Source organism: Abrus precatorius, unplaced genomic scaffold, assembly GCF_003935025.1.
Source record: "Abrus precatorius isolate BTA unplaced genomic scaffold, Abrus_2018 Scaffold11, whole genome shotgun sequence".
In the NCBI taxonomy this organism is placed as follows: Eukaryota; Viridiplantae; Streptophyta; class Magnoliopsida; order Fabales; family Fabaceae; genus Abrus; species Abrus precatorius.
Window position 1 is genome coordinate 10,380,579 of NW_020874303.1, and position 27,799 is coordinate 10,408,377.

A 27,799-nucleotide genomic window follows, 5' to 3' on the forward strand; every position below is an offset into this window, starting at 1 on the left:
TGGTTATTTCATATTTTAGATGACAAAATTTTTATTTTTTTTTAAATTAATATTTTTGCCAACTATTTTAGCAAAATAGTATGCTACGTTAACCAAATAACACAAAATATAATTTTAAAAAACTCATAATTTAAAGAATCATTTTTAATTTTACAATATTTAAATAAAAAAGCCAACAAACGCGGTCAATAAGAATAAAAGATTAATATCAATAAAATTTAAATGACCATATAAGGTCCATAAAAGAATATATAAAAATTATAATTTATTACTTATTAAATTTTAATTTATCTCTGTGGCGTAAATTGTTTTAGATATTTCTATCTAATTATGTTTGTACAATATAAAGTTACGGTTACAATTTGAGTTAATAATTCTAATAAAAATGTGACATACATTTATTATTAGTTAACATATCATTTTAGAACGAAAATACAGATAAAAGAACCTGAAGAAAAGGAAAAGAAAATGAAGGGAACGAAGAAAAGGGCCCAAGCCCATTAGTTCCAAATTATTACACACTCCGTTTCCTTAGTTTCTCTCTCATAAGACAGAAGCCGCCTCAGCCACTACTTCCTGCGCTTCTCTTTCTTTCTCAAACCTCAAAGCCTCCTTTTTTCAAAACCTTCTAAAACCCCTTTACCTATTTATTTGCTTTTTCTTTTTATTGTCTAATCTATATTCACCTTCGATTGCTTCAAGACCTATTTTGCTGGTAACTGAGATTCTCGTGCACTACTTTTCATCACTCCTTTGCAACAAATGGAACCTTTAAATGTCTAAATTTTTAAACTTGCGTTTATGTTTGATGATTTAGCCATGTGGGTTGTGTCTAAATTAAGCAGCTACTGAATGTTGTTGTTGATAATAATACTATTATTATTTTATATTTCATATTTATTCGGATTTCTTCGCGCGGGTTTTGTGGGAATCAGCAGTCAGGAGTGGAAGTAACATGATATGTTGAGACGTTCCAAATTTTCTACCCTTACTATAGTTTAACTTTTCTTTAGTTTTTGAGGCTTTAAGCTTAACATGGAATTTCTGTTGGCTCTTTCTTGAATTGTTTGATAGATGTTGGTTTTAGTTGCATGTTTTACTATGTATCTTTGTCTGTGTCATTGTTGAGTTTAAATGCTTATGGTGGCTTACGTGCTTTTGAGTTAGATCAGTAGTGATTTTGTGAGATGGGTTGTGATTGTTTGCATGTTTTGATATATATAACGTCCTCTTTTCTGTATGCCCTTTATTACTGTTTCTTTTGTAATATGTTGAGTTGGTTATTTGGATATTAGAAGGTGAAAATGGCTGGAAAATCGAACAAGGGGAGGAACAGAAAAGGGTCACATAATTTATCTGCTTCTTCGGACCCCTCAGTCCATTCTGATGTTCCTGCAAAGGATAATGTGGAAGGCACTTTAGCATCTGGGAAAACTGATGCAACTGAAGTTGTAGCTGCTAGTGATTCAATGAGTGCCAATCCGGAGGTGAAGGAGAATGAAACAGCCACTGAAGGGAGCCAACAAAAACAAGGTGAACTGTGTCAGAGAAGTACTTTTGATTTCTTTCATGTAAAATTCTGCTTAACAGTGTTATAGAGCTCGAACCAGCTCCGTCGGTTCGGTGGACTGGTAAATGGGCCATGTTATCAGTCCAATCAACACCTTAGATCAGACATGTCTATGAGTTGGTATGACTCGACCGGTACTGTTAAAAACTGGTGAAACGGTTGAGTCAGAAGAAAACCAGCGAACCACTTTAAATTTGCTTTATTCCCAACTTAGATCAGTACCCATGCTGCAATTAAGCTAGATCAGGTTAGGCTACACATGTTTCTTGATACTGTTTGCTTAGCCCATTGCTGAAGTCTAATGCAAAGCTTGTTAAAGTCATCATCACTCCTTGCTTGTTTATCTCCAGAGGAGCTCATCTGTTGGGCCTCTTGCTTTTGTTATTCATTGTAGTTGAAAGAAACTTGCAGAAGAAGCGAGACAAGAAAGACAAAACACAGAAGTGAGAAAGGGGTGAATGTAAAAGTTAGTGAAAATGAGTAAAGCATACTTTGAAGTTGAAACACTCTTCTCTTCATATATATTATGTTAAAAAGCTATTATTTCTGACAGTACTTGCCTCTTAATATATTTTTATATAATATATATTGAAGAGAGAAGCAAAACGTATGCTGCATTCCACCTATTCGCTTCACAAGCTTTTAATATGCACTAAAAGATAAACTTTAATAAATGTGCCTTCCTAAATAGAAAAGACATTTTTCAGGTATTTTGTAATTAATATATTCAGAAAAACTAAAATACTAATTTATTATTTTGACATGTTATATATTAATTAGTGACTTCACTGGTTGTACCAGTGATCCAGTAACTCAATACCTTGACTGAGTCAAAGACCGGTTCATGTTTAATATCATTGTATCATTGTTGCTTACACATTAGCATTGGCATTTTTGTAGTAAGGTAGCTGAAGGGGAAAGCCTCCCGTAATGTTGTACAGGGTTTTAACCACTTATTGCAAGACTTGCTAGTTGCTAAAAGCATGTACCTTTGTATGGAAATGCTGGAAAATCAGAGAGAGAAATCTGTAAAATATTGACTAATTTTTGCATTGTTTTTCCATATAAATTAACTACTCAAGCGTGGCTTAATGAAAATTATGACATTAAATTTACAAAACCTAAGGCCGAAGCTGCTTGCAGATACTGGTACAAGCTATATCAATTTTGAAAGCCCTTCTGTTCATAGATATATATCCAAATGAAGCCTAAGGTACAAGGACGCTAATGTTAATTTTTTTTAAAATAATATATGTAAGGAATTAGAATTTCATATGATTATATTTAAGTGCATCTCTGAGAATGATTATAAATTGTGGTCCTCAATAGCATTTGTGGCCAACAACATTGTGACTGCAGTTTTTGCAGCATCAATTCATTTGCCTGCAATTTTGGTCTTTGTAGAGTCACAATTACTATCAATTACAATCACACTTTGCAACTGTCATTTAAGTGTTTGTTGGAGTCCCAACTCTCAAAATTGAATTGTGATGTCATTGCCCAAAGTAGATTAGCTACCCCTTTGGGCTTGTTTGGGTGTTTATTGATTTGGAAACTTATTACTGATTCATGCTTTGGTGTAGAAGCTGCCGTGCATTGGACATAAACTGAATTGAAAACTTAATGACATGAATCCCCCTCATAATTTTGTGACAGTTACCAAACTTGTCATACTGTAATTAAATTTTCAACAATATTATTTCCACCTTTTTCTCTAAATTTGACTGCTGAAAATAATTTATGCTATCTGTTACGATTACAGAAAAGAAGAAGACACACTGAAATCCTTTATTAAAGAATGAAAGAATTTGTAAGTTTGTGTACAATGAGTACCCCGGAGTTTAACTCCTCAGAGGCTATCCCTCTGCCACAAGTTCTGGTTAACTTCCGCAAAAACTACCTACCTTACTCAGTCCCTTCAGTTATATACAATTTGGATAACTAACAGAAAGTAACAAAACATGTAACAGAAAATAACAGCTAATTCCTAATTGGGCTGCTTCATTTTTCTAGAATAAACTATCCAAGGTTTAGCTTTAGTTGTTGGAACATTATGTACAACAATATCGGTTTTAGGATTAGAAATCACTTGTCCTTGAGTCCTATCACTATCAGTATCTGAACAGCAGCCATATCACCAGTGGATAATATTCCCTACCATAAAACTTATTATTCTGAATTCAACAGTCAAACTGTACCAATTCTTGTGTAATTGAGTCTATGGAAATTTAAAATATCAGCAATTTTAAGCACATACTGATTTTTTTTTAATTGTAAGAGTAAATAAATAAATTAGTAACTGTATAATTATAGATGATATATTCATTTCTATCAATTTTAAATCATGGTTGGTGATAGAGGCATACCAGAACGGAAAGGCTAGGAACTGCTCTTGAATTTTTGTAGTGGACCACTATAATAGTGGGCTACATAGCAGGATGAAACAGTGACTGTAATGGCCCGTCCTATGGGGAACCAAACTTCCTGTTTTAATCTCACTAAAACCCAGTTTGAGAGTGCATTGCTTGCAGTGGCTGGCTGTGTACTAGTCTTCTTTTGTTTTCCAGTATCTCTATTCTTGTTCAAGGGACATTGTGCATTGTTTTTGTTTCAAACAACTACTTCTAAATGTCTTATTTTTTATTGACTTGCTCATAGTTGAGTTAATCTTGATCTAGTATTTCCTGCACGCTTTTGTTCTTTTGACTTGCTCATAGTTTAGTTATTCTTGATCTAGTATTTCTTGTACTCTTTTGTTCTTTTCCATCACTCTCTCTTCATATGGTTTAAAACTTAAAATTACCTGGGTTATCAACTATGTGGTTTTTTTCAAATTTTCTTCCTATGTTTTTGCTACACAAGACTGGCTTTGCCATACGTATGCAATCCTTTATATTACCAGTCATTAGGTGATTGTGCAAGTTTTCTCATGTTTAGTACTATGCATGATGTTGATAGTTTGTGGTCCAATTATGGTTATTTAGTCTTGTATAAAAAGTAGTGATTTAGTCAAATTTTATTTCATTAGTTATGGTAATGAATATGATAGAACTTCAGCTTCATTTCATAACTAATATTTCCCTACTTGATTGTGCAGGTGATCTTCAACTTTACCCTGTTTCAGTTAAAACACAAACGGGGGAGAAGCTCGAGCTTCAGGTGAGTTAACTTCATTTGTGAAACTTTTGGTTGTTACTGTTTCACAATGATAGGAACCAAGGAATCAAGTGGTTGGTTCATGATGATCTTGTCTGCGATCTAACTATTCCCAATCTTTTCTTCTAAGTTGTTTAATTGATTCACAGTTGAACCCTGGAGACTCTGTCATGGATATAAGACAGTTCCTTCTTGATGCTCCTGAGACATGTTTTATTACTTGCTATGACTTGCTGCTGCACACGAAGGATGGATCCACTCATCACCTGGAAGACTATAATGAAATCTCTGAAGTAGCTGATATTACTACTGGTGGCTGTTCCTTGGAAATGGTGCCTTGTATGTTAATGAACTTTTGCTCTAGCAGTAATTCGATGATTAGACAATTGTGGATTATAACATGATAAATCCTCTTTGCAGCTTTTTATGATGATCGATCTATAAGGGCTCATGTTCACCGTACAAGGGAGTTGCTTTCCCTTTCAAACCTCCATGCTTCACTATCAACATCACTTGCCCTACAGAATGAAATTGCACAAAATAAAGCTGCAAATTCAGGAGGTATATGATAGTTCTCTTTCCCTTTGTTGGATTTTGCAATAATTTATTTTGTTCTTTGTTTCTAAAATATCTAGTTAATACTCTGCTTCTGCATTTCCTGAAATATCAGATACCTTGAAACCTGAGGTTCCTGAGCTTGATGGGCTTGGTTATATGGAGGACATCTCTGGTTCATTAGGTAATTTGTTATCGTCCCCATTGAAGGATATTAAATGTGTAGAGAGCATAGTTTTTTCATCCTTCAATCCTCCTCCAAGCTATAGAAGGTAACTTGAGAAGCATCCTCTTCAGTTAATGTAATTTCATTGCTTTATTTAATTTATATACATTTAACAGGGCTATTCTGTTGTCTGCAGGCTTCTTGGGGATTTGATTTATTTGGATGTGGTAACTCTTGAGGGCAATAAATTTTGTATTACGGGAAGCACAAAATTGTTTTACGTCAACTCAAGCTCGGCAAACTGTCTTGATCCAAGGCCAAGTAAAGCTACTTTTGAAGCAACAACACTTGTTGCTCTCTTACAGAAAATTAGCCCCAAGTTCAAGAAAGGTAGTAAAGTGTAATTAAAGCACTCACTGTATAGAACTTAAATTTCTCAAAATTTTTCTCTGACATCCTAAATTTATTATCTTTCATCCAATTTTGAAGCATTTCGTGAAATATTGGAGGGTAGAGCTGCAGCTCATCCTTTTGAAAATGTGCAGTCTTTGTTGCCGCCTAATTCATGGCTTGGGTTATACCCAGTTCCTGGTGAGCTTAACCTCTATCATTTTGTTTCATCAGGATTTCTTTCCAATTCTTTATATTGTAGTGATTCTTGCTTCTCAATTTGGATGATAGTGCTGCTCTTCATTTAGTGATAGTTGATATATTTTTCATTTCTTATTTAACATCTACATTGTGGTCTAGTTGACTAGGTAGTTTTCATGGATTCTTGTTATAATTTACTTCATAAGAAGCAAGTGACTTTTCAGCTATATTTGCTTTATGAATAAATTTCAACTTTCAAGAACTATTTTGCAAAAACAATTAGTGAAGACAGAATATTAGATGGATCAATTGTTGAAGCTTTCGTAGCTTTTGTAAAGGGTCCTACACTGTAACGCACTACAGATCTGAAAATTTAGTGTTGATGATGATTCAGGTTGGTTTGAGTTAATGTGATATCATTAATGCTAACAAGAGCTTAAGATGAGTGTTGGAGAGATGAAACTGTTATGATTCATGAATGAGTGGACATGCAAGAATAGACAAGACGAGGAATGAATTTATTAGTTCAAATTGAGCTGGAATTATGTTTATTTCAGTGTAATTCTAAAGGATTACAACTAAATACATACACTAAACAGAAACAATAATCCCTAAAAGTTTGGTATTGAAATAGGAAGCGCTTATTTGGTTTTTAGATACGAGGATAGGATAGGATAATTTATCTTATCTTATTTTATTTCTAGTGTTTGTTGAACTAGCAGGATATGATGGGTTATCATTGCATCGAGTTATGCTATTATATTTATATCCTGATTGTACAAATTCTTATTCTAACAGAGGTGGTGTGTGAGGAATCATCAAGATACAATAAGTTTTTTCTTTTCTTTTTTACTCATACCTCAAACCTTCTTTAATATTTTATGAAAAATTTTATATTTCATAAAAATATTTTTGAAAATACATTGTTTATAAAACATATTTTTCTCATTTAATAGATTATAATTTTAAATATTTTAGAATTTGTTTTTGTTTTACTTATAATTTGTTACAATTTTTTTAAGAACACTATTGTTATTTAATCTCAAATTTTCAATATTATTTGTACACAAAAATAATTTGTAGCTTTTACTGATTTTATATATTTTTTTCTGTAAATGCATTTCTATTGAAAAGTCATAAAATTAAAGTAAATGTATAAAATTATTATTATTTTTTTTTATAAAAGGATATTTTTTCATTTCAATATAATTTATTTTTGTTTTATTAGTTTTTGTTTATTTCAAATGTTGAATGGATCGACATAATATTATTTGCTTGATTATTCTAATGTGCATAAAATATTGGATAGGAGAAAGAGTCTATCCTACTCTTATCAATTATCATATTTTATCCTTAAATCTTACTTTCCTATCCTATCCTTTTCTATTCTATCATGTTGACCAAAATGAGTTTTAAAAGATAATAACTTGAATCAAATAAAATAACAACCTAGTTACAATTCTAGCAGTTACTAACTAACTAATAATGTGACAACTAATATAACCAATACTCGCCTTCAAGTTGGAATTATATATTGCATTCAGTTTGCTACAGATGTATGCTATCTGTATCTGTGGCTTGTGTAAAGATTCAGTCAACATGTTTGTTAGCTGATTCGTGGAACCCGCAACGGAAGTCTTGATTATTCTTGAAAGAATCTTTTCTCTGATAAAATGGCAATCAACTTCCATATGCTTAGTTTTTCATGGAAGATTGGATTGGAAGAGAGATACAAGGCTGACTGGTTATCACATGCAAGTTCCATTGGACCAAACTCACTAAATTTTAACTCTTGCAGCATGTGCTTTTTGTAGAATTCTATTGTATCGAGAGAGAGAAATAGAAAGTTGAGTAAGAAACTGAAAACTGAAAATTGTATTATTTGTCAAAGAATGATAAAGTACAGAATGGTATTTATAGAAGAATACAGTGGCTAACCAATAGTACAGTGTCAAATGAGCAAGATTAGCGTTAGAAAATGTCAAACGTGTGCGAATAGGAGCAGTGCATGAGATGCGCACATGCTAATAATGGAGGTAGTGTGTGCAGTGGCGCTTGGTCAGTGGTGGTCACCAGCAGGAGGCACTCCTGGTCACAGCCTCATATTGTCAGCAAAGTCGACAGTGGCAAAGTTCGGGTTGGACACTATTGCAGTTAACTGTAGCAATTGAAGAAAAACTTAGAGCAGAACCAAAATTGATACCATATGGAAATCTAATATTTGAAACTTTTCTGTGAATTGCATTTGACCTAAAGGTCTGAATTTATACTTGTATATAAGAATCTATATTAATTACAGAGCACTACTTCCTTTTTATCTTCTACTTATTGGAGTTGTCTAGCTCTTTCTTGTTGTGGACCTTTCCCAGGTCAACTCCTCTGCCAACCTTGTTCTCTTCTATTCAAGTTTTCACCTTCGTAGTCATACTTAGTTGTCTTCAATATTCTCATCATTCTCTTTTGGCAATGAGAACTTTATCTTCCTCATTTATTGAAACTTTAGACATTTGTTTCTAACTTTGTCAAAGTTGGTTATTAGCCCAATTCGAATAGCTGTAATTATCACATGATATTTGGGATTTTATCAATGAATAATAACTCTTTTTGGCTAAGATGTTTTCTAACTTCGTCAAAATTGGTAATAGCTGTAATTATCACCTGATATTTGGGATTTTATCAATGAATAATAAGTTTTTCTTGCATCATTGGTTGTGCTTTCCTTGTCCAATTTTGTGATTTCATTGCTAATGAATTTACTTTGATGAAATTTTGGCTCACCATTATGTCTGCTTGTTTAGCAAACATTAGTTCGTTTTCCATTAGTTGTTGTTTTGCTTAAATTTTCCTTGCAAATAATGTTGCAAAGATATTTCAAGTCTCCTTTGGTGTATTCAAGTTAATTTTTTCCAAGAACTCATCCTCCATCATGACATACAGCACAGCCATAGCCTTTCTTATTTTAATTTTTCACTTCTTTTTCTCCTCATTAATTGGTGAGGTTTGCACCACTAATAACACCCCACAATTCTTGCTCAAGTAGATAGTACTTTATAGGAGTACTCCAAGAATCATAATTGTCATTATTGAGCTTTTCTATTGAGTTGGATGAGGATGATGCAAGATATGTCATGGTAATTGGTTAGTGCCCAGAACTTTATCAATATAACTTGGTCCAGAGTGAACAATTATCACAGTCCCAAACTTTGTAATTAGCAATCTCCTTGTATATTTCATTAGTCCAGAGTGAACTATCTCTGTTAAGTTGTAAGAAACAACTTTGCCACCTAAGTTATTTCTCAACAGTGCTATCATTTATCAGTAGTGTTCTAGCAATGTCTACAAGATGATGATGCTTTTATTCAGCCACGTCATTTTGTGGTGTATGTGGGCAACTTGACTGATGTATCATGCCATTTCATGCCATAAATATATTAAATGGTGTAGAACTATAGTCTTGATCATTAGCACTATGAACACCTGAATTGTTTCACCAAATCGATTCATTATTTTTGGGCAAAAGGCTTTAAAGATACACTTCTGAATGATCCTTTTTTAGATATAATCAAGTACATCTTGAGAAATAGTCTCTGAAGACTTGGTTTTTGATATCAAATTACTGTATGATTTGGAAATCAACTTCACAATGGCATGAAATTATTGGAGAGCCTTGTAATCAGGTTCCTTGAATGTGAATCTCAGGCTTGCTTGGTGTATTTTGTAATGTGGTTTCATGTGTTGTCAGACCACAGGCGTGATGCAGCTAGGGCTGAGAATGCCTTAACTCTTCTTTATGGCAATGAGCCAATTGGCATGCAAAGAGACTGGAATGAGGAGCTGCAGTCTTGTAGAGAATTTCCTCATACAACTCCACAGGAGAGGTACCTTTATTTTCTCATTCAGAAATAGATGGCTTTGGATGTTCTCCTGTTCTTTTGTTTGTTTGTTGGTAGTGATTCAGTGTCATTGATTATCTATATTTCTGGGGTGATTTGTTCATTGCTGCAGGATTTTGCGGGATAGGGCACTTTATAAAGTGACATCAGACTTTGTTGATGCAGCCATTAATGGTGCTATTGGAGTGATCAGTGGCTGTATTCCTCCAATAAACCCTACTGATCCTGAATGCTTTCACATGTTAGTGGGACTTTAACTGATGATATTTTGTTATTTTAAAATGTTGAAAAGTGTTATTTAGTGGGAGTTGCATGTTACATTTTTCCTCTTCGGGGTGTGGAGGTAGGAAATGAAGATACTCATTACTTGGCCCGTATATTTTCCTCGTGAAGAGCATGTTCATGTCTTAATGATATGGCTGTCCCATGTATAGTGTATGATGTAATATTACCTATTGTTTTTTAATCTTGTTCATGTTGTTCATAGCTCATAGGTTTTGTGTTATCTGTGGTATTGATCCTTTATCCATGAGTTTTCCTTTTTATTTGGGATGCTATTTGGCTCATCAATGTAATTTTGGTGATAGGTATGTGCACAACAATATATTCTTTAGTTTTGCTATTGATGCTGACTATGAGAAGCTGTCAAAGAAACATGTAGATGCTAATTCAAAAACATGGAGCACCGGAACTTTGCAAAGTTCTTCTAATAAAGCTCCCATTCCTCTTCATGGACAAAGTCAGGTTTCCAATGGGGGGAAAGATGATGGTTCAAGAGAAGATCTTAATGGTGAAGAAATCACTCAAGATGTTTCTCCTGAATCTCAGCTGGCTGAGAATGAGCAAGCCACATATGCTTCTGCAAACAATGATTTGAAGGGAACAAAGGCTTACCAAGAAGCTGATGTCCCTGGACTTTATAATCTTGCTATGGCTATAATTGACTATAGGGGTCATAGAGTGGTAGCTCAGGTGTGTAGTGAAAGCTCATATTCACCTATTCCCAACATTCTGTTTTCTCATGAAAGTGTGGTCAGTAATAGGATTTGAGTTTATAAAATCAATCCATCACTAGTGATAGTTTTCCTAAGAAGCACAGCTATGGCTATTTGGTGTTTTTACCCTTCCTTTTTCTTTTTGGAAATTTTGTTTTGAAAATATTTTGAAATGCAACTTAATGGATTATAACTTGTCAAAAGAATTTCAAAATGGTGAGATAGGGAATTAGAATATGTTGTGTGTCAAAAGGCTGTTAAACACGACAAGTCGTTTCTATTGTTATTTGTTGGTGTTGAAGTCCCATATTGACTATTGGTATGGCTAAATAAGAGCTTATAAAGGCTAAAACAATCTTCATCTTATGAGCTAGCTTTTGGGGTTGAGGTAGACTTAAAGCCCAAGTTCAACAGATAGTTTATAAGATGACCATATATTTTATAATATTTTTATTTTCTCTATTATTATATGAACTGATTATTTTATGTTCATTTAGATATCTTTTTTAAAGTGCCCCTTTTATATTGTATCAATGTTGGTACCAGCAAAGGATAAATGTTTACGATGTCCCAATTTGGTCGCTATTAATTATAGATTCATTATGAAGCATTGAAGCTTATTGAAATATTTCACCTCACTTATGTCAAATTTTATATTTAATTTCTTTTAATTTGAAACCCCATGAATTCTTTTTCTCAAATTAAATTGTTTAAATTTCAAATTATATATTATGCTGCAGAGTGTTTTGCCAGGCATTCTTCAAGGGGACAAGTCAGACTCTCTCTTGTATGGCTCTGTTGACAATGGAAAGAAAATTTGCTGGAATGAAGATTTTCATTCTAAGGTAAGGAAAGGTGCTGAAGTTTAGTTTAATTTTACTGAATGCTTACTGCGGATGATTGTTAATTGTAAGACAATTTGTTTGTTGGGCTTTTTAGGTAAAGAAATGTTTTAAATTGCATTATATACATAAATTGTAACTATTGCTTTGTTTATCCTTTTGAATTGTTTTATCTTATTGGGTTTTTATGTTATTAGGTGTCAGAGGCTGCCAAACGCCTTCATTTGAAGGAACATTTAGTCCTTGATGGATCTGGTAATGTGTTCAAATTAGCTGCGCCAGTGGAATGCAAGGGCATTGTTGGTGGTGATGACCGGTAGTTATTTTTGAGTTTGTCATTTTTATAGTCTGTGTGCTTTGTTGGTGACCTCTCTGCAGATTTCCTAATAAGAAAGGGGCAATATTTCTTTAACATTACTAATATTTACTAATATAGTAATATGTTTGATTCATTTTATTTCCATTCTGGCTGTTTGTTGTATGTTATTGAACTCTAGTAGATTTAAAGTTAGCTAAAGATATCTTTTGAAATGTTCCTAGTTTTGATCATTACAAATAGCAATTTTTTCTTTTTAATCTGTCTGTTTTGCTACTGCTATGCACTGATGCTTTACACTTTTTTGTAACCAAATCAGGCATTATCTTCTTGATTTATTGAGGGTGACTCCTCGTGATGCCAATTATACTGGACCTGGTTCTCGATTTTGTATCTTGAGACCAGAATTAATTACGGCCTTTTGTCAAGTAAGTACTCCATTTTGATGTTAAAATAATTGAAAATTTCTTCATGTATTCAGTTTTACGCAGCTGGCTCTTTGTCGAAACAGGCTCAAGCATCGGAAACTTTGAAATCTCAGGAGACAAATTCCCAAGGGGCAGACAACATTGCCACTGGTTCCCAAAATGCTGCTGATGCTGACAAACAGGTAAATGTTAGAGCAGTGCAACATGTGCATGTGCTTGGCTAATTTATGTTTTTCTGAATCAATTTTCTTAATCCAGTGCTTTTTGCATACTGAAAAAATATTGACTTTGCTTTTCTATGTAAGTCTGGTATAAACGTTTTAATGGATCTTCCATGGATTTGGATTATGACTTGTACTATCATCTTCAATTCTATTCTGAGAAGAAACTTCCTGTTTGAACTTCATCTAGTACTACAGTCACTTCATTGCTCAAGCTTTTGTTTGAATGTTACTGTATGATGTCATACACTGTTTTTCTAGGTTGTGTGAACTTAGTGTGTCCAGTTGACCAACCAAATGGACTTATTTCTAACATAAAGGATTCTTGCTGGAATGAAAAAGCAAAGGCTTCTGAGAATTCTTGTCTGCAATCCTTTTGATTATTTATTATGCTTGATTAGTTGTCTGGTTGAACAACTAGAAACAATGCTGGTATAAGTATTTTGCTTCCTGTATTTGACTGATTACTAGTTTAAGGCCAGTGGCTGTGTCCTTTATTTGCTTTCTGCAGGATTCAACACAGGAAAAAAAAACTGAGAATGTCAAAGAACTGGTTTCTGCAGCTGCTGAAGTCTCTGATCATAGTGAGGATATTGTTTTTAATCCTAATGTCTTCACTGAATTCAAACTTGCTGGGAGTTCAGAGGTTTTTTTTAATCTTCTTTTGCCTTACTTCTAACTACGAACCTTTCCTTTCTCTCTTCATCTATGTAACATTGTGTACGTGCATTTATTTCCTTGTGGCATGTATGTGTTTACATTGCTTTTTTTTGTCATATTTACCAGGAAATAGCCTCTTAACATTGTGTATGTGCATTTATTTCCCTGTGGCGTGTATGTGTTCATTTTCTGCTTGAAAACATCATGTTGCCTCTCAGCACTCACAATCTTCTTACGTTGCTGTTTTTTTATCATATTCACCAGGAAATAGCAGCTGATGAAGATAATGTTAGAAAAGTTAGTCAATATCTTGTTGATGTTGTACTTCCGAAGTTTATACAAGATCTATGTACACTTGAAGTTTCACCTATGGATGGCCAGACATTAACTGAAGCACTCCATGCTCATGGAATTAATGTTCGCTATATTGGCAAAGTAAGCACTGTGTATTTTGGTCAATGCTGCTGTAGTTATTTCTTTTAGGAGCTGGTCAAGTGAATGATGTGCCATTTTATGTTGTGGTTTGCTTATATATTTGTCTTTCAATGATTCTTGTATTGTAATGCTCACATTTCTATGAAGGTGGCTGGAGGGACTAAACATCTACCTCATCTGTGGGATCTTTGTAATAATGAGATTGTTGTCAGATCTGCTAAGCATATTATCAAGGTGATAAAATCTATCCTATGTAAGGAATTTCATCACCCCTGCCCATCCCCTTTCCAAACTATTTAGTTTCTAAAATCTTAAAATGATCTTTAATCTAGTGATTCATGCTGGAAGATTAGCTGTCTGATCCCTTCAAATGTAGGAGGGGAGGTATCCAATGTATCCACATTTATGTCCAGAGATGCATTAGTATATTAGCAGTCAGAGATGCATGAATCTTGATTTAATTCATGCAATTTGATCTGATTCAGCAAGCTTTTTGATACAATTACAGTATGAATGATTTTGGGGCACAAATGCACCTGAATCATGCCAGAATTGCATGTCACATGTGATGCAGATGGTAGTGCAAGCTGGGTTTTTTCCCTTCTTCTTGGCTTGGATCTTGGCACCAATTTTTATAATGCATTTAAAAGTAGTAAACTTTTATTACATTGAAGATACAAAAGTGTAATAAATAAATAATTTCTCAATAAAAGTTTACTACTTTTTTGGCTGCTTAAACATAGCCCTATTAAGGGGTGAGGTTAACAAAAATGTTTTTTATAAAACTTATTTCCTGGCTTTTCTTTTAGCAAGCTTTTTTCTTGTGAAAATTGAAGAAAAGGGTCAAAACTTTATTATGCTATTAAATAAGCTGAACCCTAGAAAAAATATATTTTTAAAAAGATTTTCTTTTTGGCAAGTTTTAGACATAGTGCAAGGAAAATACCTTAGCTTTTGGTTTGTTATGAAATCCAAACTTTTTGCCACGGTCTGCTATGTCTGGGAATAGTGATGTATTGGGTTTACTTTATGGTTTTAGGAGGGATGAATATGGTGCAGTAACTTCCACAGTCCTTAAAATTAGATTTGTCTTTTTGACTATTTTGACTTGAATCTTGATCTGTTGAGATTACAATTTATTAGCTGTATGATGGGTTATTTCATTTAAAAATGCTAACATCTAGATGTTTGTAGTATCCTATTATGTGAAAAATATATCTTATGCTTTTTAATTATTGGTCATGAATCTTACAATTCATTATTTGGAAATAGCCTTTTGTGATATCAATCTTGATTTGATAACCTGGTTTATAACTTGTGACTTTTGATATTTTAGTTTTCTCATCCTTGGTAGAAGCTCCAAACTATTATGCCAAAATGTCTTTTTTGGGATCAGGAGATGTTAGTAATTTTTTACTTGATGTCAAATTTATCTAGTTCTATATTGTATCTTTTGCCCTGACTGACTTTTCACATCTGTCCATATTTTAACTGATAAGTTATTATTTTGCTTAGTTGGCATAAGATATTACTCATAAGAAACATGATATACCTTGATGTTGACATGATGGATCGTTCAGAGTATACATCATAATCTGAAAACAACTTTCTTCTTCATTCACTTGCACCGAAAACACATGATATTTAAGATCGTGTATCTGATATTCAATGGCTTTCTTTTTTCCCCCTAATCATGTACCATTTGCAGGAGTTACTGAGAGAGACAGAGGATCATGATCTTGCACCGGCAGTATCTCATTTCTTGAACTGTCTATTTGGAAGTTGTCAAGCTCCTGGTGGAAAAGTAACTGCTAATAGCACACAGTCCAAAACTCCTAAAAAGGCATGACCTTTATGTTTGACTTTTGAGATAACTGAAACTTATATTCCCTAATTTGGTAGTTCTTTTGTGTTAGGATCCCTTCAATCAATCTGTGAACTTTACCTTTGCTCTTTAGGCTGCACAATCCACTTTGTTTTCCTGTCTAATTTGTACGCTTTTAAGTTTCAGTTAATTAGTCAGTAATCAAGGGTCTATAACTTACAGGAACATGCAAGGCATCAGTCCCCAGGAAAACATTCCAAAGGGCAAGCACGATGGAAAGGGAGAGCATCTTTGCGAAAGATGCAACCTTCGTATATGAGTATCAGCTCAGAAGCACTTTGGTCAGACATTCAAGAATTTGCAATGGTTAAATATAAGGTATCAGCTCTTGCCTATCCTGAAGATATAATATTAACTGGGACATTAACTGATAAATTATTGTTTTGCTATCCGTTTAAAATAGAAGGTATGCATATTTTGCTACTTTAACTGCTTTGATTTGAATGAGGGCTAGAGTTGGTGCAACAATAAGACTACTGCATTGCGACCTAGAGGTCACAATGTTCAAATCCTGACAAGTGAAAACAATCTTTGTTTGCATTTACAGTTTACCCTACTCAGATCCCACAAGGGCAGTGTTATGTGTTATTTAAAGTGCCAAATTATTTGATTTTCTACATTTTACATGTCATTTCTTTTGTCAGAAAGAATTCTTTTTACTTAACTTTTTTAATCAACAGTGGTCTTCGCTTTAGCCACCCCAAAGTTTTAAATTGTGGTTGAAGTTACAGAGTTCCAAATCCTGAACAAAAAATTTCTGGTAAATATGATTGATGTGGCTGCAATTGCGGATGCTGAAACCTCCAAAATCTTAATATTACAACTACAATATTGATTAGCAATACGTCCATAATTTAAAACCATGGCCACCCTAATTAAAGATTTAGCTCTGTCCTTTGCAATAGGTGGTGTGAGACCCCTTATTCTGACCCTATTATTTTATCAAATATATATACATATATACATAAAAAAATATACTTAAATGAACAAGCAATCATATTAGAAATGTAACCATGTCATAACTTTGTGCACAAACCAAGAGTCGCACATATATCATAATACCTGTAATCACATTATTAATCATAGCATATCCAAAATAGGGGTATTTAAAATTTCTAGAAATAAAGTTATGATCGTGGCAGAAAGTAAATAATTATCCAAAGTACAAAGTTCTGCAAAACATAGTAGTCAATCCGGGATAACAATGTGAAGGAATCGACCCAAAAAACTATGTAGCAGCATAGCGGATAGCGGATGATTGCTATTCTGAAGACAATCAAAATAGTGAAGGAAAATATATCAAAGAGTGGTCAGTCACATAGTTGTTAATCTCGGGTAGGGGCGCAAAGCAAACATTCTTCAAAATGCTATAGCTGGATAACCGCTATTTTAAAGTTTTTTATATGGATATAAAATATATATGCAAATAATTATGTATATAATGCTAAAAAGTTATGCATAAATAACATTAATAATTATCAACAAAAGACAGAAGAAAGAAAGTGGATTTTTCGAGAGAACATAGCAAAGGCAGGACTGTAGAATCATAGAATAGAGGAAGTGAATTTTTCCAGAGAAGTCATCAAAGATGAGTGACTGCTGGATTGGAGATTGTTGCAAAGTAGAACAAAGACAGAGATGAGAGGAGGGAGCATCGAACAAACAAGGGGAGAAGAAAAAAGTGGAGAAAAGGATGGGTTTCATCATGTCTCCAGCTACAGAGCTGAACAACAATCAAGGGGTGTCGAAGAGAGAAAGGAAGAAGAATAATGTGGGGAAAAGTGAGGTTAGATTTGAAAGCTGAAAAGACTATTTTACCATTAAAGCAACCTCAAGACTATGTTATCATAAGGTCAAAAAGGAAAAATCCTTTTGTTTTTAAAAGATTAGGCCTTTTTTACCCTTAAAAACCCTAAAATTTCTTTGATTTGAGGGTAGAAAAGGAAAGTTGGTATCTTTCCCTATGGTGGCACTATTGCACCGAGAAAGGCTGCATAGACAGCCATGATGACTGCAATAGCAAAAGCTATATGGTGGCCGAAGGCCGTTCCGCTGCGCTCTGCTGCTATTGTGCGCTATTGGATACTATGGTCAGTTGGAAAAAGCTGTGACACAGATGGCTTGCTGGAAAATGTCTAAATCTCATTAGAAATAGCTTGAGTTTCACCGGAGATGAAGAAGACCACCAAAAAATGTCTCTGGTCAGGACAAAAATAAGTTGGGTTCGCTGGAGATGAAGAAGATCGGAATGTGGCTAGAAATGGTGACTTACATCAAAAAGTGACATTGAAGATGGAGGATGAAGCAAGAGAACGGGAGATGGAGGTAGGGTTCCATCTCAACTTATGAAGACAGAAGAGAAGCACAGAGCATCACACTTGATTTGTGCACGAGATTATGATGTGGTTACTCTTCTAATATGATTGTTTGTTCATTAAGTATATTTTATTATGTGTGTGTGTGTGTATATATATTTGATAATATAACGGTTAGAATTGGGGATCTCACAGGTAGGAGCCTCGTGTAACAGTTTTTAGTTGAATGAGAGGTGTGATTATTTGGTAGGATCACATATATCAATAGTTCACACTATAGTGGTGCAAAGTGGCCATGGCCTGCTACAAAGTTTAAATAGTGGTGTGCTTCTGAATAACTGTTATAGCAGGCAATTGTGGCCAAAATAGTGGTTGTAGCTGTCTAGAGTAATGCTTTTCAGAGGAAAAAATCTTTGCCTCAAAACAACAACATTTTGTTTTGGGGGAGGTTTAGGGGCAAAGATGAGATTTTGTTCTCCCATTTCAAAATTTAGAAATCCCTAATTTAATTTATTTTTTCATGCTTCTGTCTGCTGTGCTATACTTGCCTGACAAACTGCCACCTGTCAAATTCTATATTTTTCCTCCAATATCCATCCATATCTCTTTTTTGGCACCAACACCCACTCTTCTCATGCAGTATTTGTGATAATGCCTACCATTCTCTTATCTTGTTTTTGAACTCCAAATCACAGCTGTTCTGAACACTAAACCCTCAAACTCCTCTGCTCTTTTCTATGTGCAACACACACCCTCACTTTTTATTGAATGTAATATGGATGTTGTAGAATATTGTTTGTGTCGTTGACTTTTGTTATTTACTTGTATGTTTTGCTCAAATCTTATATTTGGGAAGCTGTGTAGCCACTGGCCAAGCTCATATATTTGGGAAATTCATGGGGCTAGATTGAGGTCTCTAATCTCACTATTCACAATTTGAACCGAAGAGGTAGATTTGGTAGAATGATAACATGATAGTTGGGATTGACAATGGTAGTCAAAAACTATTCAAATCTCGTGGAGGCAATGCCTGCAATGTCATGGTGGTAGAAGAAACCAATGAAGCATGATTTTAGAATAAAGCGCATACAACTGAGGACTGTCAAAAGGACACAACAGCTGTAAATTTATCTGAAACATGGCAGTAAAATGCAAGGTGGAGGCTATGATGGAGGAGGAGGTAGCGGGAATGAACGACATGACATAACCAAAAGAGGGCTAAGCTCACAAGAATGAACAATGAACAATGCGTAGAAGGAAGAGAAAATGCCAAAAGATGTGGATAGACTTTATTTGAAGAAAAAATTGTGAAAATAAAGTTGAACTCAGAATTTTAGGGAGTTGAACAGTGAAATAGTTTTGGGAACAGCTTATGAAAGATGGTATCATGGTGTACCATCTTGAAATTGTGGGTTTCAATATGTAGTGGAAGAAAAGGAGAGGAGAATGAAACACTGAATTATATTAGCTGAGGTATATCACAATGTATTGAATGTTCATAAAATCTAAAGCATTTACCCTTAGTTTAAACTAATCATAATCCTAATTAATTAGGGACACAAATTGTGATAAGATGAAGAAATATGGTACCTAATCCTAAGAGATAATGAGGAAACTGAACTTAGAGGATAATCTTAGAAATAAGAAAATTTCCTTAATTCTAACAATAACTATGGTTGGGATACACTACTGCACTGTACCAGTTGCTCTAATTGTATGAATGTAAAATCTGAAAATGCACCATTGTAGCCTACTGTTACAATTAGTTTCTGTTGCAACCACTCATATACACGTACTAAAACCTGTAAATGGGTTGATTCAGTTTTTCAATTCAGAGTCTACTGCTTATTCTCTCGCTGTGATTCTCTTTCTCCCCTTTCAGTTTCTCATCTCATACTATCTTTTATCTCAAAGCAGTTCTTTTGCTCACTAGATCATTTTTTGTTTATGTTCAAATACAAGTAATCTAAACAACAATGCCTTTCTCATTTATGAAATTGGATGTCCATATTTATTTTGTTTCTTTGTTTCATCTGTAAATCTTGCCATACATTTGAACTTCAAATTAATTTGTTGCAGTTTGAGTTGCCAGAGGATGCAAGGTCACGTGTTAAGAAAATTTCTGTTATACGTAATCTCTGTCTGAAGGTAAGCACAAGATCATTTACAGTTTAGTCAATTCATATTTGAATGTTTATGGTGTAAATAATTTTACTGATTTTTTTGTGGCCTGACTTTTCTAATCATTTAATAGTTACAGTAGCATGAAATGCTCTTCAAAAGTACTAACTTGATGATCTTTTATATAATGTATATTATTGGTGCATATCTTGTGTAGCTCTCTTTGTAATTAGCCTTCTGATGTAAAAGTTAGTTTTCGTTCAACAGAACTGCTTTGGTGACTGAGTGTGAGGAAAGAAAACACTGAATTATACCATGTTCAGAAATATGTAGAAACAGGATGAAATATTTTTTAGTTGATGAAAGAAAGTGCTCATGTCTATTTTTTTTTAGTGGATATATCCATGTGTATTGAGAAAAAGCATCCACAAAGGTTTAAAATAAAGAAAGCCACAAAATGATGCTGCTGGGGAATGTCCCCGTAATCTTTGAACACCAGCTCAAGTGGCTGTGTATAACAAGCATCTGGGGAATGAGCAGACAGGTGATGAGCCTTTCAACAAGCTGAACAGAAACTAATCTCATTTTTATCAGGAACTAAATCATTACATTGTTGTTGTATTTGTTTTACAACATCAGAGTGTGAATGACCTAATCTACAGGTCAAATAGTGTAGGTGGGGGAAGTGGGAGTGGTATTACAGTGTAACTGTACATTTACTTACAATAGAAGGAACATTTGTAGTGCACATAGCAGTATTAGGCAGATTATTGTGAGCTGAACAACTACTGAGTGCTTTCTGTGGAAGTCAAACATCATCAAAATAATAGAGTTCATCAGCCCCAACTGAACCTGAAGGAATGTTTCAGAGGAAGTCTGAGATTTAAACAAACAATAAGTTGGGTGATGAAACTGAAGATAAACTGAATTATCTTTGGCAAATCTACTAATATGAATAAGATTTTAAGTTATAGAGGGTACAAGTAGGTTTTAAGAACAAGATTGGGCAAAAAAAAAAATGGAAGTGATTCCATAGTCAATTCTGGATAGCGGCTAATCCCAGAAACGCTATAGCGGATAATGGGATGACCACCATTCTAAAGACAATTAAAACAGAGAAGGAAAAATAGGTTAAATAGCGGTCAGTCTTAGTCATCATAGAAAGCTCTAATGCAAATATGATCTCACCGGATCGGAAAGTGTCTTTATCTTGTTGGAAATAGCTTGGGTTTCACCAGAGATGAACAAAATCGGAAAGCTCATGTTAGAAATAAGTTGGATTTTGCCGGAGATGAAGAAAATGATAAGAACTTAGCCAGAAATGGTGACTTGCACCAAAAAGTGATGCTGAGATGGAGGATGAAGCAAGAGAACAAGAGATGGAGGTAGGGTTCGATCTTGACTTGTGAAGAAAGAGAAGCATTCCAACTTTCAAATAGGAAGGGCAAACTTGCCCTTTTGCCCCTATTTGACATAGCAGCCACAATTTTTCCCTTTCATGGCTGCGAATTGTAGCGTGACAGCTGCTATACTGAACCACGACGTGACGGCCCCATAATTGTGATACGGAGCTGCTCTGATTTTCTCCTATGCATAGCACTACTAATTGCAACTACAAACGGATCATACTTCTCAAGGAGTCCTTCAAGAATTACATCAAGTCAATCACAGCAGGAACAGACTCATCAATCAAAACCAATGCATCAACTATGAACTTGATTCAAGAAAGAAATTCAGTCATGGAGCTTGTCCATTTCTTACTTGTGCGAAATTCAGAATGTAATTGGTCTGACTTGGCACTAGAGTGTGCATGAAAGTTGTGAATTTGCTCCCAAATCTGCCATTAGTGAACACAACCAATCAACTGAGAAGAAGAGAAGTAGAAATTGAAGACAAAAGCCATTTAGCAAGTAGCAAATCTTTTTGCTCCCAATCAGAATACGGTGGATTGACCTTGTTCTCATCACAATCAATTTCAATGAGAAATTTGGAAGGAATCTTTGGAGTAACTACAAAATGATGCAATCGATGACCACAACTATTAGTGTAGAGCTTGTATAGCTCTCTTTGTAATAATTAGCCTTCTTATGTAAAAATTAGTTTTCAGTTGTTAGCACTATCTTTTCCTTATGTTGCAAAACTAGAATTGTTTTTTCTAAATTTTCAATACCTCAGCTAAGTTAATCTTTCTGACTTTGCTCATGTTATTCCATGTATGTTTGCACTTGCTGGGAACAAATGTTTTTTAAAACTTCTTGTTTGATCTTGTGAATACTTATGAATAGTTGTTGGAACTCTATTGAATAATGCTTTTACTATTTTTCCGTTAACCTCTTCAAATTTATTGCTTTTAAAACTTGTGTGAATGGGTTTCACCATACTTATACTGTACTTGGTTTTCACTTTTCAGGTTGGTATAACCATTGCAGCTCGTAAATATGATCTTAGTTCTGCAACACCATTCCAAACATCAGATGTCTTGGATCTCCGTCCAGTGGTCAAGCATTCAGTTCCTGCCTGTTCAGAAGCCAAGGAACTTGTGGAAACTGGAAAACTTCAATTGGCTGAGGTTCTTACCATGCTTTATATATATATATATATATATATATATATATATATATATATATATATATATATATTTTACTATAAAATGAAATAATGAATGCAATTTTAACCACAAGGCATCTGCTAGTAGTTAGTGTTAGTGGTTTGGGTGGTTAGGTTGTTGTAATAAACAATAAAAGGGGATTGAATTTCAATACAGCACGTTTATTTTCTGGTTGTAAACTATGTAGCTATTGGAATCTTGGTATTCTTTTTGGGAGTTACAAAATGTGTTTTTTATTTTTTTTTGGGTGAAGTAGTGTAAGGTTTAAGAAATCCAAACATTTTGATACTAGTGGGTTATCTTCCTGAAGTTGCAAGACTTTTAAATGCGTTCAGTAGTGTGATATAAATTTATAAATTGTGGAGACTTTTTTTTTTTTTTTTTTGGGTTTATGCATTTATTTATTGGTTTTCCTATCAGAATGTGTTAATGTGTAATTTTTGTTTGATACAGGGCATGCTCAGTGAAGCCTACACTTTATTTTCTGAGGCATTCTCAATTCTACAACAGGCATAAATTTCTCTATTGTTTTATTGTTCTTGGATGCGTTTCTTGTGCATAAAATAATTGTTTTTAAATGGGCTGCAGGTTACTGGTCCCATGCATCGAGAGGTTGCTAATTGCTGTCGGTATGTCAATATTTGTTTCTACCATGTTGGCATGATCCTAAAAGTTTTTCTACTTCAATCATAGTTTAATCATGATCTGGAATTATGCATGATGGCTGTTTTAGATCCGGGATAATGGATGTATTTTGTTATAAGTTATAACCAATTTATATTGAATTTATTTCTCATTATTTTCATTTGCCAATGCCCTTTATAATTGAAATTTTATATCCAATTCTAGTGTACTTTTGTTATAAAATCCTGCTTATCAAATTATAGGTGATATATTTGTGTGTTGTATATTTACTCTCAATTTAAATTATTGAATTTCAGGTATCTTGCCATGGTTTTGTATCATGCTGGAGACATGGCTGGGGCTATTATGCAACAACATAAGGAGCTAATTATAAATGAACGTTGTCTTGGTCTAGATCATCCTGACACTGCTCACAGGTATTCCCCATTCCATTGATCTTACTTGGTCTTTGGAGTTATATATTCTATGTTTTTTTCCCTGTATGCATATCATTGTATTTGTTGTATATATCCCTAGCCAAATTGGAATGTTACAATGAGCAAAAAAGTAAAAATTGAGATTTCAAGTTACTGATAATTTGAAATGTGTGGTTTTGAAAACTGGACTGACTTTTGTTACTCTATAACTTGGAAGTTCAAATGCCAGTGTCAACTGGTTTTTTGAAAGATTCAAACTGGTCATTATTGAACTTTTTTTTTTTTTTAATGTTTTGAGCCTATTTTAACTTCATTTTGCCATTTTTTTATTAGTTCATCCTTTATCAATGAATGTTGTTAACTTTGTTTTTACTCTTTTTTCTTAAATTGTTGGTTGCTTTATTATTTTGTGCTTTGTTTTGCGTACTTTTATTAGGTTTTGGCTTATTGTATGTGTCATTAAGCAAGTTGATTTGTTAAATATATATTTCAGATTTTGTCAATGATTTACTTATATAATTACTTAGCACACATAAACACACGCTCATTTGTTTTTAGGGGCATGTTAACAAGCTACACCTTTGCATGTATTTTAAGAAAATCAAAGTTATAACTTATTAACATACTCCCATAAAAAGGTGGGTGTATATTAGCATATCCCTATTATTATTATTATTATTATTAGATATTGATATTTATGCAGTGTAAAAATCAAATTCTACCCTTGTTGGACATCAAAATCTTGAACCCCTCTCCTAATCAGCTCAAGAACTGGTCTTTTTAAGACATTGGGTGTATGATGTAAGACCGCATGATTTAGAACATTTTGTGATCGTTAGTATTATTGTTGCAGTTATGGAAATATGGCTCTGTTCTACCATGGACTTAACCAGACAGAACTTGCTCTTCGTCATATGTCCCGTGCTTTGCTATTATTAAGTCTTTCATCAGGGCCAGATCATCCTGATGTTGCAGCAACTTTTATCAATGTTGCAATGATGTATCAGGATATAGGAAAAATGAACACAGCTCTTCGTTATCTGCAAGAAGCATTAAAGAAGAATGAAAGGCTTCTTGGGGAGGAACACATTCAAACTGCTGTTTGTTATCATGCTCTTGCAATTGCATTTAATTGTATGGGTGCTTTCAAGCTCTCTCACCAGGTATGTATGGTGGTAAAGTTGGTTTCTGGTAGTGACATTAGGGTGGTTGACTGATTTTGGCTTCTGGTTTGATAGCATGAGAAGAAAACATATGATATACTTGTCAAACAACTTGGTGAAGATGATTCAAGGACAAGGGATTCACAGAACTGGATGAACACATTTAAGATGCGTGAGCTACAGGTATCTGTGCAGTTCCTTCTTTACTCGTGGAACACCATTCTGATCTGGCATCAATTTACTGGTAGCAGTTCAAATGTATTTCTCAAGAAAGACTTGGAGAATTTAAGAGACTATTACAGTAATTAGATGAATTAGGAAATAACCACCCAGCAAATTAGATTACAAACACCAGAGAAAGTGGAGTGGTTTGTGTGTGTGTGTGCATGAGAGGGAGGGAGGGAGGAGAGAGACCGTAGATAACGGCGATTAAAATTTTTGAGATCAGCAATGGTTGATGACAGGAGGCACAATACATTCAGAGGAAGAAGAGGGGCTCTAGGTTAGGTTGGTTGTGTTGTGGGAATGCCTTGCTAAATTTTGTGGGAGTCTAGCATTTGCAGGCAGTTTGTATTACCTAGTAATATAGTCTCCGTTTCCATAGTAGCAAATGAAGGTGTTTGGATTTTGGACGCTTTTTCGTTTTGTTTTTATTTATTTCTTTGAATTTTAAATGACATTGAAAGTAAAATCTTCTTTCATTGTAGTCTTGTATGACTTAACATTTCACAACTTGTTTTGGGCTTTTGGCAGATGAATGCCCAAAAGCAAAAGGGTCAAGCTCTGAATGCAGCTTCAGCTCAGAAAGCCTTTGATATCTTGAAGGTACCTTATACTCCTTTGATTTAGCATGCAATATTACCAGATAGTATCTATAGCTAATGATATTGATCATAATGAAATGACTTGTAAAAAGGGGGATACGTTGATTTTTTGGTCAAGACTTCTCTACTATTTCACTGGTCCCCTTTTTCTGTAACACCCCAGATAAAAAAAAAATAGGACAATTGAAGCTTCCTAACGTACTTATTATGATTGCATCTTTTTTTCAACGTTAGTTTACTGAAGAATATCTAATTCTAGACCTTTTTGTCATTTCTCTGGTAGTATAACTCCTACTGACAAAGGATATTATAAAATGACAGGCACATCCTGATTTGATACAAGCATTCCAAGCTGCTGCAGCTGCTGGTGGACCTGGAAGCTCAGGAACATCTGCAAACAAATCCCTCAATGCTGCAATGATTGGTGAGGCTCTCCCCAGAGGAAGGGGAATCGATGAAAGGGCTGCACGTGCAGCTGCTGAAGTCAGGAAGAAGGCTGCAGCAAGGGGCTTGTTAGTACGTCCCCACGGTGTCCCGGTCCAAGCCTTGCCACCCCTTAGCCAACTTCTGAATATTATAAATTCAAATGTGACTCCAGATGCTGTAGATAATGGGAATGCAGATGGAGCAAAGGAACCAAATGGCACTCCTTCAAGTGATACAAATGATGCCAAAAAAGGACAATCAGAGCCTGCACAAGAACAATCAGAGCCTGCACAAGAACAGGCTCCAGTGGGATTAGGCAAGGGGTTGTCATCATTGGACTCTAAGAAACAAAAATCAAAACCAAAGGCTGGGGCTTGAAATTTTGAACTTGTAAGCTCTGGTAATTGGCAATGGTAGATTTATTTGAGATAAAAAATTCTTTGAGATGGTTGGATTTTCCAGGTACTTTACTCAGCTTTTGAAGAGTGTTGTAGCAGTTAGAAGTGATTTTTGGCACTTTCTCCCTCTTTTCCAGCAGGTTTGGTAATTGGTAGATTTAAACATCCAGAGTGAATGCAAGTGACTGTAACACAAGTACATTGTTTTTTTTCATCTGGCCAATTACTGATAATCTTTCAGTAAATTATATGTTTGGGGATATAGGGTAATAACTAAAATTTTTACATGAACCCTTGTAACGATAACAAGTTTAATTGCCAGTTGAATTGAGGCAAATTCAATGCATAATGTGCTTTATAGAAATTTTCGCTGCAACTTCTGTATGACATTGTGATTAATAAAATGGTGGCAATTCTTTATGCGAATTGCTTGATGCTGAATTTATAAGATTTTCAGAAGGGGGATGGTGCCTAAGTTTTGTAGTTCCACCTGTTACTTGTATTGTTTTTAAGGTTTACTACTTCAAAGGAAAGGAATAATGACAGAACTGCCTAAAGTGGCATTCATTTTGGTCTTGTGGGCATTAAATTACTTAAATATTTCATGAGCGACTTGTATGAGTTTTCTGGGGATAAATAGCACAGCTTTTAGATTACTATATGCACCACGCTTTAATATATAATATATGAACATGTAATTGTTTCGAAGTACTTAATTTGCAAGTAATCTTAAAATGTGGATCCTTGGTATCAACGATTTCTGTGAATACTGATGGCATTCCATATTGGTAATAAGACACTTACGTTTTGGTGTGATTTTCTTGATGACTGTATCTTACTAATGATATATTCCTACTTAAAAGTGATATAGCATAGGGTAATTGTTCAATTAATTGGAGGGTTAAGTATGAGTTTGGTTCTGCTTTAGAAAAGTTTAAAAGCGTGTAATTTTAGACGCTTTTGAGAGTAGTTTATGCATTAGGAACTCGCATAATTGTCTCTTCTAAGCGAAATCAAAAACAGCATTCTAATGAGTCGCAGCCGTACATGTCAATAGTTCAAGCATGGTGTTGTTAGAAACGGTGTAAACGAAAGGGCACATGGACATGTTACTTGACAATGGGTCTTCTGCAATTGCTTTTGTAGTTCTGACTCTTATGTAGCATTTGT

The 27,799-nt window shown here is 34.4% G+C and overlaps 1 protein-coding gene across 2 annotated transcripts; it reads left to right on the plus strand.

The window, feature by feature from the left end:
- Nucleotides 1-538: 538 nt before the first annotated feature.
- Nucleotides 539-27,071, plus strand: LOC113853686 (clustered mitochondria protein). 2 transcript variants are annotated; one of them, XM_027484204.1, is made up of 29 exons: nt 539-715; nt 1,296-1,551; nt 4,668-4,729; nt 4,876-5,065; nt 5,147-5,287; nt 5,397-5,553; nt 5,644-5,837; nt 5,937-6,038; nt 9,781-9,916; nt 10,044-10,172; nt 10,519-10,903; nt 11,667-11,771; nt 11,966-12,084; nt 12,404-12,512; nt 12,596-12,694; nt 13,245-13,379; nt 13,658-13,828; nt 13,976-14,062; nt 15,537-15,671; nt 15,876-16,031; nt 20,108-20,176; nt 22,560-22,718; nt 23,211-23,267; nt 23,346-23,386; nt 23,699-23,818; nt 24,672-24,981; nt 25,057-25,164; nt 25,735-25,806; nt 26,127-27,071. In XM_027484204.1, exons 2-29 carry the CDS (start codon nt 1,305-1,307, stop codon nt 26,607-26,609), a joined length of 4,278 nt encoding a protein of 1,425 aa, XP_027340005.1. In that variant the 5' UTR covers nt 539-715; nt 1,296-1,304; the 3' UTR covers nt 26,610-27,071. The 2 variants fall into 2 exon arrangements, with proteins under 2 accessions (XP_027340005.1, XP_027340006.1); XM_027484205.1 differs by having other exon boundaries at nt 540-715; nt 1,296-1,533.
- Nucleotides 27,072-27,799: the final 728 nt, after the last annotated feature.